At 41.1% G+C, this 16025-nt stretch overlaps 1 protein-coding gene across 1 annotated transcript in view; it reads right to left on the reverse strand.

The window, feature by feature from the left end:
* The window catches only part of lamc1 (laminin, gamma 1), a 206782-nt gene that overhangs the window by 48929 nt on the left and 141828 nt on the right, over positions 1-16025 (reverse strand). The window contains exon 7 of the mRNA XM_060930986.1: positions 4855-4953. Within this exon, the coding sequence (XP_060786969.1) occupies positions 4855-4953 (99 nt within the window). The remainder of the gene's footprint in view (positions 1-4854; positions 4954-16025) is intronic.

Raw genomic sequence — 16025 nt, forward strand, 5'->3', positions numbered from 1 at the left:
TTACAGCATTCAGTCTTTTTGGGTAGGAGTCTATCAGCCTGCCACATCTAGACTTGGCAATATTTGCCCACTCTTCCTTGCAAAAGTGCTCCAAATCTGTCAGTCAGATTGCGAGGGTCTCTCTTATGCACAGCCGTCTTCAGGTCACCCCGCAGATTTTCAATTGGATTTAGGTCTGGGCTCTGGCTGGGCCATTCCAAACCTTTAATTTTCTTCTGGTGAAGCCATTCTTTTGTTGATTTCGATGTACGCTTGGGGTCATTGTCGTGCTGAAAGATGAAATTCCTCATCATCTTCAGTTTTCTAGCAGACACCTGAAGGTTTTGGGCCAAAATTGACTGGTTCATAATTCTCAGAACTGTTCATAATTCCCTCCACCTTGACTAAAGCCCCTGTTCCAGCTGAAGAAAAACAACCCCAAAACATGATGCTGCTGCCACCACCATGCTTCACCGTGGGTATGGTGTTCTTCTGGTGATGTGCAGTGTTGTTTTTGCACCAAACACACCTTTTGGAATTGTGGCCAAAAAGTTCAACCTTGGTTTCATCAGACCATAACACATTTTCCCCACATTCCCTGCTTGTACTCAGTGCAATATGTATACTGTTCCTACTTATTCAGGTGACATTGGGCATACCTAACAACTGTTTTTTTTTCCCCCCTCCCCCCAAATCTGTCCCTCTGAGTTACATGTCAGTCCTGGGATTGAGATGCTGAACCTCTTCTGCTCCTTGGACCTGCCTGACCCATCCTGATGCCCTGTGTCTGGTTGGAGTCTCATCGCATCGCTCCTGTGGAGGATGGCCCCATGAGGACAGTTGAAAGTCACACCTGGAGGACGCTCTGGACTCTTACAGTAATGCTTTTATGGCTGAGGACTACAGTTGACTTGCTAACTTTAGGACTGCAGTTGTCATGAACAGTTTTGCACTGAAGTTTCCATCAATGAAGAGTTATATCATCAACGAAGCTGACTTTATGTTAGGACTGTTAATGTTATAAGTCATGTTGTCTGTTGTTGCCCAAATGAGGATGGGTTCCCTTTTGAGTCTGGTTCCTCTCGAGGTTTCTTCCTCATGTCGTCTGAGGGAGTTTTTCCTTGCCACCGTCACCATAGGCTTGCTCATTGGGAATAGATTAGGGATAAAATTAGCTCATGTTTTAAGTCGTTCAAATTCTGTAAAGCTGCTTTGCGACAATGTTTATTGTTAAAAGCGCTATACAAATAAACGTGACTTGACATGCTTTTGAGAGAGTTGTTGATTTTTTTTTTTTTGCAAAATCTTGCCAGGCCTGGATGTTTTTCTTTGTAAGAAAAGGCTTCAGTCTTGCGACCCTACCCCACAGTCCAGACATATGGAGAAAACAGGAGATTGTTGTCACATGTAGTACACAACCAGTACTTGCCAGAAATTCCTGCAGCTCCTTCAGTGTTGCTGAAGGCCTCTTGGCAGCCTCCCTGACCAGGTTTCGTCTTGTCTTTTCATCAATTTTGGAGGGACGTCCAGTTCTCGGTAATGTCACTTTTGTCCCATATTTTCTCCACTTCTTGAGGACCATCTTCACTGTGCTCCATGGTATATCTAATGCCGTGGAAATGTTTTTGTCCCCTTCTCCTGACCGATACCTTTCAACAATGAGATCCCTTTGATGCTTTGTAAGCTCTCTGTGAACCCTGGCTTTTGCTGGAGGATGCAACTGAGTAAATGTCTGAACTTTATTTGGGGTTAATCAGAGTCATTTTAATTGATGGCTGGTGTGAACCCAAAAAGACTGATTGCTGTAATTAAATCAAAAGGTGCTTCAACAAAGTATTAGTTTAAGGGTGTGCACACTTATTGTAAGCTTTTTTTAAATTTATTTTTATGTTCCCCCCCCCCCAAGAGATTTGTTTGTTAAAGGTGGGAAAACTTTTGAAATTATTTATCGTGGTTTCATTTTTTTACATCAGAAAAACCTATCATTTTAACGGGGCGTGTACACTTTTTATATCCACCGTATGCCTTGTTTACAGGGTACCTAGAGCTACAAAGAATATTTTTAGAGAAGGAATTATTTTATTCCACAAGGTGCTACTTAATTACTCAGTGCATTTTATAACAACAGACTGACGTTCTTTATTTGGTTATTTGTCGTTTTATGTTTTACACTTGGACTACTGAATCACGTCTTTGTGTGGGGCTGGGGGGGGTCTGCATGTAAGTGGCCTGGGTTTTTTGCTGTTATTATTGTGCAAGTCAAAGGACAACTGGACAATAAATGTTATCAAATCAACTGAGACTGACAGTCTGCCTAAAGATACAGTCTGGGCTAAAAGAAAATCAGCCCCAGCTCTTTATACCATTCGGTGGTGCTGTTGAGTTTCCTTGCACAGAAATCCTAAATAATCCAACACTGCTTCATAGTGGATGGCGCAAAAATAAATACATACAGTGGGGCAAAAAAGTATTTAGTCAGCCACCAATTGTGCAAGTTCTCCCACTTAAAAAGATGAGAGGCGCCTGTAATTTTCATCATAGGTACACTTCAACTATGAGAGACAGAATGGGGGGAAAGAATCCAGGAAATCACATTGTAGGATTTTTAATGAATTAATTGGTAAATTCCTCGGTAAAATAAGTATTTGGTCACCTACAAACAAGTAAGATTTCTGGCTCTCACAGACCTGTAACTACTTCTTTAAGAGGCTCCTCTGTCCTCCACTCATTACCTGGATTAATGGCACCTGTTTGAACTCGTTATCAGTATAAAAGACACCTGTCCACAACCTCAAACAGTCACACTCCAAACTCCACTATGGCCAAGACCAAAGAGCTGTCAAAGGACACCAGAAACAAAATTGTAGACCTGCACCAGGCTGGGAAGACTGAATCTGCAATAGATAAGCAGCTTGGTGTGAAGAAATCAACTGTGGGAGCAATTATTAGAAAATGGAAGACATACAAGACCACTGATAATCTCCCTCGATCTGGGGCTCCATGCAAGATCTCACCCCGTGGGGTCAAAATGATCACAAGAACGGTGAGCAAAAATCCCAGAACCACACGGGGGAACCTAGTGAATGACCTGCAGAGAGCTGGGACCAAAGTAACAAAGGCTACCATCAGTAACACACTACGCCGCCAGGGACTCAAATCCTGCAGTGCCAGACGTGTCCCCCTGCTTAAGCCAGTACATGTCCAGGCCCGTCTGAAGTTCGCTAGAGAGCATTTGGATGATCCAGAAGAGGATTGGGAGAATGTCATATGGTCAGATGAAACCAAAATAGAACTTTTTGGTAAAAACTCAACTTGTCGTGTTTGGAGGAGAAAGAATGCTGAGGTGCATCCAAAGAACACCATACCTACTGTGAAGCATGGGGGTGGAAACATCATGCTTTGGGGCTGTTTTTCTGCAAAGGGACCAGGACTACTGATCCGTGTAAAGGAAAGAATGAATGGGGCCATGTATCGTGAGATTTTGAGTGAAAACCTCCTTCCATCAGCAAGGGCATTGAAGATGAAACGTGGCTGGGTCTTTCAGCATGACAATGATCCCAAACACACCGCCCGGGCAACGAAGGAGTGGCTTCGTAAGAAGCATTTCAAGGTCCTGGAGTGGCCTAGCCAGTCTCCAGATCCCAACCCCATAGAAAATCTTTGGAGGGAGTTGAAAGTCCGTGTTGCCCAGCGACAGCCCCAAAACATCACTGCTCTAGAGGAGATCTGCATGGAGGAATGGGCCAAAATACCAGCAACAGTGTGTGAAAACCTTGTGAAGACTTACAGAAAACGTTTGACCTCTGTCATTGCCAACAAAGGGTATATAACACAGTATTGAGATGAACTTTTGTTATTGACCAAATACTTATTTTCCACCATAATTTGCAAATAAATTCTTTAAAAATCAGACAATGTGATTTTCTGGATTTTTTTTCTCATTTTGTCTCTCATAGTTGAAGTGTACCTATGATGAAAATTACAGGCCTCTCTCATCTTTTTAAGTGGGAGAACTTGCACAATTGGTGACTGACTAAATACTTTTTTGCCCCACTGTAAATAAAATGAGTAAATACCCCTGATGACTTGTAATATATGAAAGCATATACTATCATATGAATGTGCTATACTATTTATTTCATCGACTACAGGTCGTGTTAACTCACAAGCTTCCCGTCAATGTTACAGATATGTTGGTTACCTACTGTAGTGGCCTATTTATTCATTTATATATTTAGAATTCTGTTTACATCTAGCATTAATGTGAACAAGGAGCAGTCTTATTGTGATTTAAAGATGTATACATGTTTAGGAACACAGTCGAATGAAGCTGGTTTCCTGTTGAAAATCAAGTGTAGTGTGTGTGTGGATGTATGCACGTACTGTATATATAAAGGGGGATGGAGTGTATAGTTAGTACTGCGGTTGGTGAAGCTGTCTGTCTGAAGGCCCTACATGGCATTGCTCAGGGCAGTTGCTCCTATCTCTGCGCTATTTTCTCCTGCCTCCAACACTGCCCCTAATTCTGTCTCACACACATACTTCCCCAATTAGCTGTCTGTCTGTGTTCCCACCACCACCACCACACACACAGGGGCTTTCCAAAGAGAGTAAACCTCAAAAAGCTTTTAATAACCAACAGCTGATTAAAACCATGGTTCCTCAGAGACGTGTTTAAAGCTTTAAAGCTGACTTTCCTGGGAATCTTTATAACACGTTGATGACATGTCCATTCTGGGACACAAGTGCTGGTATCTAATTTGAGAACAATGTGAAATAGTGGTTCTTTTTCTCCACGATATGCGTCAGCACTGCGGCATGTCCCAGTCTGCACAGGGAGAGAAAAAATATGAGTGTGAGCTAATGAGTGCTGACCTGTCACAGCTGAAACCATCCACGTTTTCCTTGCACTGGCAGCGTCCTGTATTGACATCACACTCTTGCGTGCTTCCGGAAGGGTGACAGGAGCAGCGGCTGTGGACGAGCAGAATGAAAGAGATGTTACCGTGCAAGAATTTACAGCCTCTGACTAAATGGATGTGCAAATATAATTTTCCAGGAACAAAAAAAAAAAAAAAGGAGGGGGAAAAAAAAAACCCCCAAAACCATTAGACTTGGAGCTATTTAACATGAGTTCAATCATGTATAAGAGTCAGAGGATTTAAAAGATGAAATACTTTTTCTTTTTAATTCTGACTTGCACAAAAATTTGGAAACTATGTAGAACATGATAAAAAAAAAAAAAAAAGTTAAGCCATCGTCTGAGCACAAGTCTATCATGTGTAGGGTTGGTTACAGGTTCCTATACGATTAGTATCTACCAGACTGAACTGCAGTGTCAAGTTCGATGCCTTATTTTGGTGTTACTTAAATGCACCGTGGTGAAGTTGGGTTTATATTGTGTACAGTATATTCACTGCGAATTTACAAGTGTCTCATCTATTTCTCAAGAAATGTGCAAAAAAGACAATGTGTTTTCTTCGAGAACCATGGACAACTGAATATATTGCTACATTTTCTCCCATTAAAGCCTGCTGAAGCTAATCTATCAGAAACACAAATCACCAGTGTTTTATAGTAATGGTGAAAGTAAGGGACTGTCTAAAAAGTGCATGATATGGGCAACCATGTCGGATTCAACCAAGATTATAATCACCAACTTCGCAGGATATCTAATGTACTGCAGTGTTGAGATACATTATGGATTCAGTACAGTGGAATATAAGACTCACTACAAGTACATCATACACTGTTGGCAAGTATGCATAAACAGCAATAATGTGATGTTAAAAGTTGTATTGTTGGCTGTTAAACATTTAGGCTCTCAAGATATTAGTGCCTACTAAAATAATAAGTTTTGTATTTCACTAAGTTAACATTCCATTGATCATAATAGTATGATTAATATAAAGAAATTGTATTTTCAATCAAACGTTTGCTTTCTTATACTCTCCTAAATTATGTGCATCAGTCTCCCAATTCCATGATTTCATGTTTGAGGTAGGGTTATTCTGTTTTTCTCATGTTTTCTGTGAAACTGCAATTTTGGCCTTTTTTTTTTTTAAACCTTGCCCATAGCTTACTCCCTTTCCCTTAAATCATGAAAAGTATGTCACTAATGGATTCCCCAGTGGTTCAACAATTAATATTTTCAATATGGTTACCGGAAGCCATCTTGGATTGGTCATGTTCAGCCTGTTCGCCCCAGATAGCGATTTTGGCACACATCCCAAGTTGTTCCTCGGGTTCAAATTAGCCTAGAACAGTTGAGTTATCCTCTCCTAAATTATGTGCATACATATCTAACCCAGGTCCTCTACTATCAGCAACATGCAGCTAACTGGCCATTGCGTCCTCACTACTATGGTCTGCAACTGTTGCAGAGTTGTTTTCCACAGTTTTCTTTGTGAAAAACTCTGTAATTAAGCTGCGACCCATCAGTGTTTTGCTCACTTGTCCCTGGCTTGAAGGCGCCGCCATTTTTGCATAAGTTACCAACGAATATTAATTGTCCTCGCTCGTCCAATCAACGCAAGATACCGCACACACTCAGCCAATCAGCACAGACTACCCTTCTCTGACATCAGCTGTGAACTTGGGTGAAATTCAGGGCCATGGGCTTGCATGGACTGTATTGATTACCTGCTCAAAGCCTACAAAACACACACACACACACACATGTTGATTCTAGCTTTACACTGTAGGCAGGGATGGCGCTAGGATTTTTTTGTTCTGGGTCCCGGAACCCACATGATTGGCCAAATTCGACGGCACCCACAAATGGCCAGTCACAATGTACAGCCACGATCTTGCCATTTTTTAGACTGACCGTCCATGGACTTAAAGGTTTTTTTGGTCATTCTTTGCGAGTATTTAACCTGGAATAGAATGTAAAGGACTTTCAGTGACTTCACAGACTTTTGTTTATCACACAGCATACTCCGCCATACTGCCGGGTAAACAAAGAAACAGCTGGAACATTTAATAATGAAAACTGAGATGACTGCAGTCAGTATAGACTCTCTGAAACGATTAAAAATTTATTTTATACCAGCAGATCGCATTACAATTAAAAGCTGAAGCATGCAGGCATTACAGATCTATATAATTTACCCACAAACGTTTTTATTTATTCTGCCCACTGTGTTTTTTCTCTGTCTCTCTCTCTCCTTTCTGTGTGTGCGCGCACGTGTTTTTCATACAAAATACATCGTAGATTTAAGTGACATTTTTCGATATTTCACTCCGATAGTGTCAGTCCCGGTGTTTTCCAGCTGACTAGACGCACGTTGTCAAAATGGAGAACCGGTTCAAAATTAATATTCTTTTGATTAACTTGCTCTTTTTTTTGTGGACGTGTCCATATAATACAAAGAACATTACACAGTGGCGTGAAGATATGAAGTTTATCTTCTCATGTTGAAAAAATTATCACTTGTTTGCTTCGCTCACTTGTGATGCATGTTCAGCACTCGAAGATAAACTTCATATCTTCGCACAACCGTATAATATCTCCCCCTCTCTCTTTTATTTATATTTATATATATATATATATACACGGAGTGCAGAATTATTAGGCAAGTTGTATTTTTGAGGATTAGTTTTATTATTGAACAACTACTATGTTCTCAATCAAACAAAAAGACTCATAAATATCAAAGCTGAATATGTATGGAAGTTAGAGTGGGGTGTTTTTAGTTTTGGCCATTTTAGGAGAATATGTATGTGTTCAGGTAACTTTCACTGTGCAGAATTATTAGGCAACTTAATAAAAACCAAATATGTAGCCATTTCACTTATTTATTTTCACCGGGTACACTGATATGACAACTCCAGATTTGCAAATAAACATATCTGACATTCAAACACAAAACAAAAACAAATCAGTGACCAATATAGCCACCCTTCTTCATGAGGACGCTCAAAAGCCTTCCATCCATAGATTCTGTCAATTTCTTTATCTGTTCACAACCAACATTGTGTGCAGCAGCAACCACGGCCTCCCAGACGCTGTTCAGAGAGGTGTACTGTTTTCCCTCTTTGTAGACCTCACGTTTTATAATGGACCACAGGTTCTCTATGGGGTTTAGGTTATGTGAACAAGGGGGCCATGTCATTATTTTTTTCACCTTTCAGACCTTTACTGGCTAGCCACGCAGTGGAGTATTTGGACGCATGAGATGGAGCATTATCCTGCATGAAAATCATGTTCTTCTTGAAAGATGCTGACTTTTTCCTATACCACTGCTTGAAGAAGGTTTCTTCCAGGAACTGGCAGTAGGTCTGGGAGTTGAGTTTGAGTCCATCCTCAACTCGAAAAGGTCCAACAAGCTCGTCTTTGATGATACCAGCCCATAGCAGTACTCCACCTCCACCTTGCTGGCGTCCGAGTCAGAGTGGAGCTCTGTGCCCATTACTGATCCAGCCACAGGCCCATCCATCTGGCCCATCAAGAGTCACGCTCATCTCATCAGACCACAGCACCTTAGAAAAATCAGTCTTAAGATATTTCTTGGCCCAGTCTTGACGTTTTATCTTGTGTGCCTTACTCAGTGGTGGTTGTTTTTCAGCCTTCCTTACCTTGGCCATGTCCCTCAGTATTGCACACCTTGTACTCTTTGACACTCCAGGAATGTTGCAACTCTGGAATATGGCAGAACTGGATGCTAATGGCTGCTTGTTAGCTTCACGCTTGATTTTCTGCAGATCATGTGCAGTTATTTTGCGCCTTTTTTTCCCCCCACACGCTTCTTTCGACCCTGTTGACTATTTGCAATGAAACGCTTGATTGTTCGGTGATCACATTTCAACATCTTCGCAATTTCAAGAGTGCTGCATCCGTCTGCAAGACATCTCACAATTTTAGACTTTTCAAAGTCTGTCAGATCTCTCTTCTGACCCATTTTGCCAGAGGAAAAGAGGTTGCCTAATAATTATGCACACCTGATATAGGGTGTTGATGTCATTAGACCACACCCCCTCTCATTACACAGATGCACAGCACCTGATATACTTAATTGGTAGTAGGCTTTCAAGCCTAAACAGCTTGGAGTGGGACAACATGCATTAAAAGGATGTTGTGGTCAAAATACTCACTTGCCTAATAATTCTGCACTCGGTGTATATATACACACACACACACACACACGTGTGTATATATGTGTGTGTGTGTGTGTGTGTGTGTGTATGTATATATATATATATATATATATATATATATATATATATATATATATATATACACACACATACACACACACATATATATACACACACACATATATATATACACACACACATTGTACTACGCAGTGTAGTATGCAGTGTTTGACTTAAACCAAATAATGAGCCAAGGTAATGAAATAAGAAAATGTTGATAAAATAAGACCAAGATGATTACAATATCATTACACATCACAATATACTTACGTTCATTTAACACAGGCCGACTTACGACCAGATCGGTTTACGACCGGTCAGTCGTAACCAAACGCAGTCGTAAGTCGACGACTACCTGTATATGTGTATGTATATAAACGCTAAAAATCCAGAAATGGAGATTTCAGATTGCTGTAGTCATGGAGCATAAGAGTGACTAGAAATGTAATATGACTGTATGAGCACAGTAGTAAATGTTATGTATTTTATAACATATTTTATAAATGATTATAAATGATGCACTTTTTAAAATGAGTGATTACACATGTAAACTCATTGTGCCACATAAAACCCAGGGTTAATCTTAGCAACTACTGCAAATAGATATTGAAATCAAATGGGTTTTTTTTTAATTGCTAATTTTTTTTTAACGTTCTCAACAAATTATTAATTTGCACTTTATTATACTCCGTTCTTTCTAATAAAAAGACACAACTCAATTTAATAAAATCAATTTACAGGCAACATAAGCATCACTGCACCTTACTTTCTATCACTCCATAACATTACCCTTGCTCTGAGGGCAGCAGACACAGACCATTAGCTAGCAGCTACCTTAAAGACACTTAAAATGCTAAAATATATATTGTCCAATTTGACATTCAAATTTGATTAGGGGGAGAAAAGAACCACCACCCCACACCTTAAATAATATCATTGACCCCTCTTTTTTTTTTTTTAAAGTAGCCGTTCAGGCACCGTTTAGGCACTAGCACCGTTTTAAAAGCATCATTTTAGCACCAGTATTAGAAGAAACCTAAACTCTCTCCATCATTATTTACCATCTTTATTAAACCACTCGCAGTCAAAACGGAAATATCACAGGCATGGAAACAGAAAACATCCATTATACAATTAGCCTTTATGCAGACGACATTTTACTCTACTTACAGAATCCATCCTCTTCATTACCAGAAACCATTCATTCATCGCATAAACACCTTCTCTCAAATATCAGATTACACTATTAACTGGTCCAAATCCACCATTCTTCCACTCAGTCCTGATTGATGGGATGTGGCAGCCCAAACACCACCACTCTCCCTATGTACTGGTAATATTACATATTTGGGGGTTCACATCTCTCCAAGGCTGTCAGTTAGTAAATCTTCACTTTAATCCACTTTCCAAAACCATACAGGAAGACCTTCAGCGTTGGCTGAATCTACCAATATCCCTCATAAGCTGAATCGCTACAATAAAAATGATCATCTTACCCACGATTTATTTTCAATGATCCCCTGTAAGCCCCCATCCTCGTGGTTTCAATCTCTAAACTCTATAATCACAAAGTTTTACTGGAAAAATAAGACAGCTGGAATTAAACTATCCACTTTACAAAAACCAAACGCCTCTGGAGGTCTAGAAGCTCCAGACTTCCTCCGCTACTTCATCGCCCACTAACATCTATAAATGGACCAACCCTAACCAAATGGACACCCCGTAGATAGACACAGAGCAAACAGTATGTAATCTATAGTGCACATCTGCCATTCATTCGCTGCTCTATCAGACGCCATCCTTGCTTCAAAAACCCCACCATAGCTACAACTCTGACAGCCTGGTGGGAATTTCACCAAATGACTAATACTACAATCTCACCTACCTCACACACTCAACTCTGAAACCATCCTGATTTTTTATGAAATAGAAAACCACTCAACTTTCTCTCATGGATCAGCAAAGGTGTTACACATCTCAAACATACTTTTCATAAAAGTACTGTGGTCTCATTTCAGAAATATGGCCTTGGGGGGAAAAAAAAAATTTATCGGGTTCCTTCAACCCAAATCATCTATCCAGGCAAAAATCAACATCACCAACGTTAGAGTTAGCCCCAACATCATCAGAAATATTGCATATTACCACCAGCAAAAAAAAAAAAAAAAAAAAAAAAAAAAAGATACTTTCTAAAATTTATAATCAAACATCTGTTCCCTTAAAAAAAAAAAGGGGGGGGGGGGCACACATGAAGACGACCTCCAGATTACCCCCAAGGTTGACTTCTGGACCCATATTTGTAGTAATATCTTCTCCGTATAAACTAATACAAAACGAGATTACCCATAAAGTACACTACACAGGGGAAAAAAATCTTTAAAACGGGGTTCATAAATTCTGACGTTTGTTCACACTGCACAAAAAACAAACAAACAAAAAACACAGACACACATGCATGCTATATGGGATTGCACACCAATTAAACAATTTTGCCAAGACATCAATGATCACTTATCTTTACTTTTTGGCTGCCACATCCCACTATCTCCTTCACTGGGCTTATTAGGAGATTTATCGACATTAGCCTTAATAAACATATCAAACAACATACTCTCCATAGCTCAAACCATTGCCAAAAAAGCTATCCTCATGAAGTGGAAATCTAGAGAACCCAATTAATTATATCACAATTTGGAAAAATGTACTACTGGACCACATATCAATGGAAAAAAAAGAATCTCTCTCTATCAAAAACCCAACTACAGACTGTGACAGTATATGGAAGGCACCATCGAGAACATCCTGACCAGCTGCATCACCGTGTGGTATGGCGCCTGCACCGTGTCCTGCTGTAAGACTCTGCAGCGCATCGTGAGAGCAGCATTGGTGTCTCTCTCCCTTCTCTAATGGATATTTAACTCCCGCCTCACCTGCAAAGCCATCAGGATTGCAGGTGACCCCACCCACCCATCTCACAGCCTCTTCAGTCTGCTGCCGTCGGGGAGGAGACTGCGGAGTCTCCGGGCCAAAACCAGCAGGCTCAAGGACAGTTTCTTTCACCAGGCGGTCAGGAGGCTCAACTCCCTCCCTGTTCTGCCCCTTCTCCCCCCTCTGCCCCCTGCCCCAAATTCTGCTCGCACACACCCCTTCAGCATCTGACATGTCATCCTCACAGTTTCCCCCCCCAACACACACACACGTACATCTCATCGTTCATTAACACACTGAACTCGGGGACCGCACATCTCACTTTACCTCGCCCATTTGCACTATTACACACTACCTCACCTTAACAGCTGCTAGTTTGTTTATTCTGCTTATTTCATGTTTACCTGCTATACCTCAAGTGCCCTTGACTGTTTGGTTATTTGAACCAATTTGTGTGTGTGTGTGTTTTTTTTTTTTTTTATATACGACTGTTTAAGGCCCGGTCCCACTGGCCGATGGACACAAAATGTATGCAAGAAGGACACAGCGGACGAGCAAAATTTCGGGGGTGACTCTATCCGTTTTCATCCGCTCCAGAAATGGACAAAATTGGCGAAAATTTGCGAAAATAGAACGGAAAAGAACGGACGTGGGTAGTATATAGCGGGGATGTTAAACGCATGTTCATAGGAAGCCTAGCGGATGAAAGCGGATGGAAGTGGATGACAGCTCCGAAGGGGTTACCGGTGATAACTGAGAAGCGGACGCATAGCAGAAAGAGCGGATGCATAGCGGATGAAGGGGATGCATCACGTACGCCTAATGGAAACAAAGGGGATGTTGCGCGGATGTATATCGGATGCAGACCGTTCACTGCGCATGCGGGGGGTATGAATTGCGTCTGCTCCGCGGATATAAAGGGATGCAGCACGCACGCCGTCAGCATAAAGCGGAAAGACGTGCTGGCGGCTACATCGATACATCTCTACTACATCTCGTTTTTGAAGAAGGCTACATTGATACATCTCTACTGAGATCCAGATGATTTTCTCCCCCTTTTTATACAAAATATCGATTGTCCGCTAGGTGTCCTTCTACATACTCTAGACATACTCCAGACATCCTAAATATACGAGATACATCCCAGATATAAACACTTTGTCCGTTTTGAATACTTTATATACGAGATGCATACGCTTACATCCTTTCTATTTCCGTGCTACTAACGATGAATAGACGTTTCATGTACCTTATCTTTCCTCCCTCTTTCCGTTTTCAGCTGCAGCAGATGTGAGTTGCGAGGATGCCCAGAGGATGCAGAGAGGATACAGCAGACGTTTAACGGATGATAATGGACATAGAACGTTTGTTGCTCGTATATGTCGCGGATTTACATCGTACACAGCGGAAAGTTCATCCGTTCTAAAAGTTTTGTGCAGCTCAAAACTTTTTGCGCGGATGAAATCACAGTGGACGGATGCTCGATGGATAGAGTGTATGAAGCACGTATGCAATGAGTACACAACGGATGCATAGCGTTTTCCAACGGATGGCAAAGATTTTTTTACGTTTTACATCCTCTTTGCATCTGTAAGTGCAGTGGGACCGGGCCTTTAGTCTACGTCTAGTTCATATCTAGAGTGTTTATACTGTTTATATTGTCCGAGTGTTTAGTCTATGTTTTGTTCTTATCTAGTGTTTATACTGTTTATTTATACTGTTTATATAGAGATCTTGCAGTCACGTGACCGGAAAGTACACAGCCGCCATCTTGTCGGTAAAAAACACAGCTGAATACTGCTGCACTCGTGTACAGAATGGATCAATTTCAACCGACGGACTACACGGCTCATTTTTCTAATGAACAGATAACTAGATACATGTCTAAAATAAACGATCTACAGATTAGTGACCCTTATGGCTTACCGGACGGAGTTTTCACGACCGTGTCAGTGGATATTGAACTGCCAGCGGTGGAATACCCAGACGTGTATAATTACCTCATCAACTTTCCCTCGCTGTTGAAGTGGTGAAGCACTGCGTGCTTATAAATCTCTGGACAGTTATCTTTACAGAAATTCAGGATTTGTCAGCGACTCAGATGTGGCATCTTGTAAACAAGAAAATAACAATCCTCATTGGATGGGTAAGTCACTTAAGTATTACTAGTACTGATAGCACTGACCAGCCGATTATATAGAATAGAATAGAATAAGGTAATTCCAGCTGTAATTCCAAATCGTCCATGTTGTTTACATGGATCTGGCATTGGAGAGGTAGATGCTTAGCAGTGGAGATTTGAGTGGCTGTTTTCTGAGCTTAGTCAACAGGCCGGCTCTGCCTGCAGCCTCGCTTTTGCTTCCGCTCCCGGCGCCGCCTCCTTCGCTTTGCTTCCGATAACAATCCACGGAGACCCCGCTGGTCTCGCTATCTCGTCCGGAATGTTGTGCATGTGATGGAAAACGCTACAAACCGTCATTTTCTGCTGGAAACCAATGTCCAGTAAGTCCATACGGTTGTAGTGGATATTGAAGTCCGATACAGACGAACAACACGCAAAAATACACACAAAAAACATAAAAAACGCGCACAGGTAGGGAGAGCTTGTAGCCGCAGCCGTTGTAGTAGAATTGTATATAGTAGGGTTTTCCAGAAGAAAAAGGTAGAAGTAGAAGCAGAAGTAGAAGGTGGAAATATGGTGTTTGACCGACAAGATGGCGTCTGTCACAATCTGGATCAGCTGTGACGTTACATGCAAGATCTCTATAGTTTGAGTGTTTAGTCTATGTCTAGTTCCTATCTAGAGTGTTTATACTGTTTATATTGTTTGTCTTTTTCAATTATTCTATTTTTATTTATTGCATTGCCTGTTTGCACCGTGGGTCAAAGAGGACTGAAATTTCATCTGTGCTGTATGTCGAGCATGTATAGCATGTGTGACAATAAAGTTGACTTGACTTAATCAATAGCTTAATTTCATAATCATAGATTGATACCGACATCTCTTTTTGCCAATTCACCATCCACAGTAAACACATACTGCATACCCAAGCAGGAATACACCTCACCATCATATTCACTTAACCCAACACGGACACCCTTCTTTCTTTCCTGCTCTGTTATTCTTGTTTAAATTTTGAAAAATTGTTTCTCTCTTATTTGGTGATTTATTTACTTATTAATTCACTTATGGTGTTTGGTTTACGACTCGTTTATGGACTCTTAATTGATGCTGTTTTCTACATGTTATGATGATTGCTGTCATTACTACTACTAGAAAAGCCATCGCCTAATGGCTAGAGAAGTAGCTTTGGGACCAAAAGTTTGCCAGATCGATTCCCTGGACAAGCAAGATGGCTGACGGGCCCTTGAGCAAGGCACGTCACTCCCAACTGCTCCTCAGGCTGCTCTGGGTCTGTTGCTCGGGATAACAGCATCTGCTAAATGCCTGTAATGTAATACTTACATACTAACAAGATAAATACCCCTCCCCCCCAATCATGTGGCTGAGAAAACCAGTTTGGAAATCCAGAGAAGTTCTGGTCCAGACTGCTTGTTTCTCGTTTGTATTTATGTGGTCCTCTGTGCTGTAATATCAGCAGGAACATGGGGTCGGGCTCAAAGAGTAGAAATAAATAATCATATTCAACTCTTTCTATTTAACTGTTAGAGACCTAATATTGACAAAAGTCTGACAACTTCTGCATTTAACTCCATATCATTGATACTACAAAATACAGATTAAACTATAAATGTTGTATTTTTACAAACTTGAGTTTGCTGATTTGGGGCGGCACGGTGGTGTAGTGGTTAGCACTGTCACCTCACAGCAAGAAGGTTCTGGGTTTGAGCCCAGCGGCTGACGAGGGCCTTTCTGTGCGGAGTTTGCATGTTCTCCCCATGTCTGCGTGGGTTTCCTCCGGGTGCTCCGGTTTCCCCCACAGTCCAAAGACATGCAG

The sequence above is a fragment of the Neoarius graeffei genome, chromosome 1 (genome assembly GCF_027579695.1).
Source record: "Neoarius graeffei isolate fNeoGra1 chromosome 1, fNeoGra1.pri, whole genome shotgun sequence".
Taxonomy (NCBI): domain Eukaryota; kingdom Metazoa; phylum Chordata; class Actinopteri; order Siluriformes; family Ariidae; genus Neoarius; species Neoarius graeffei.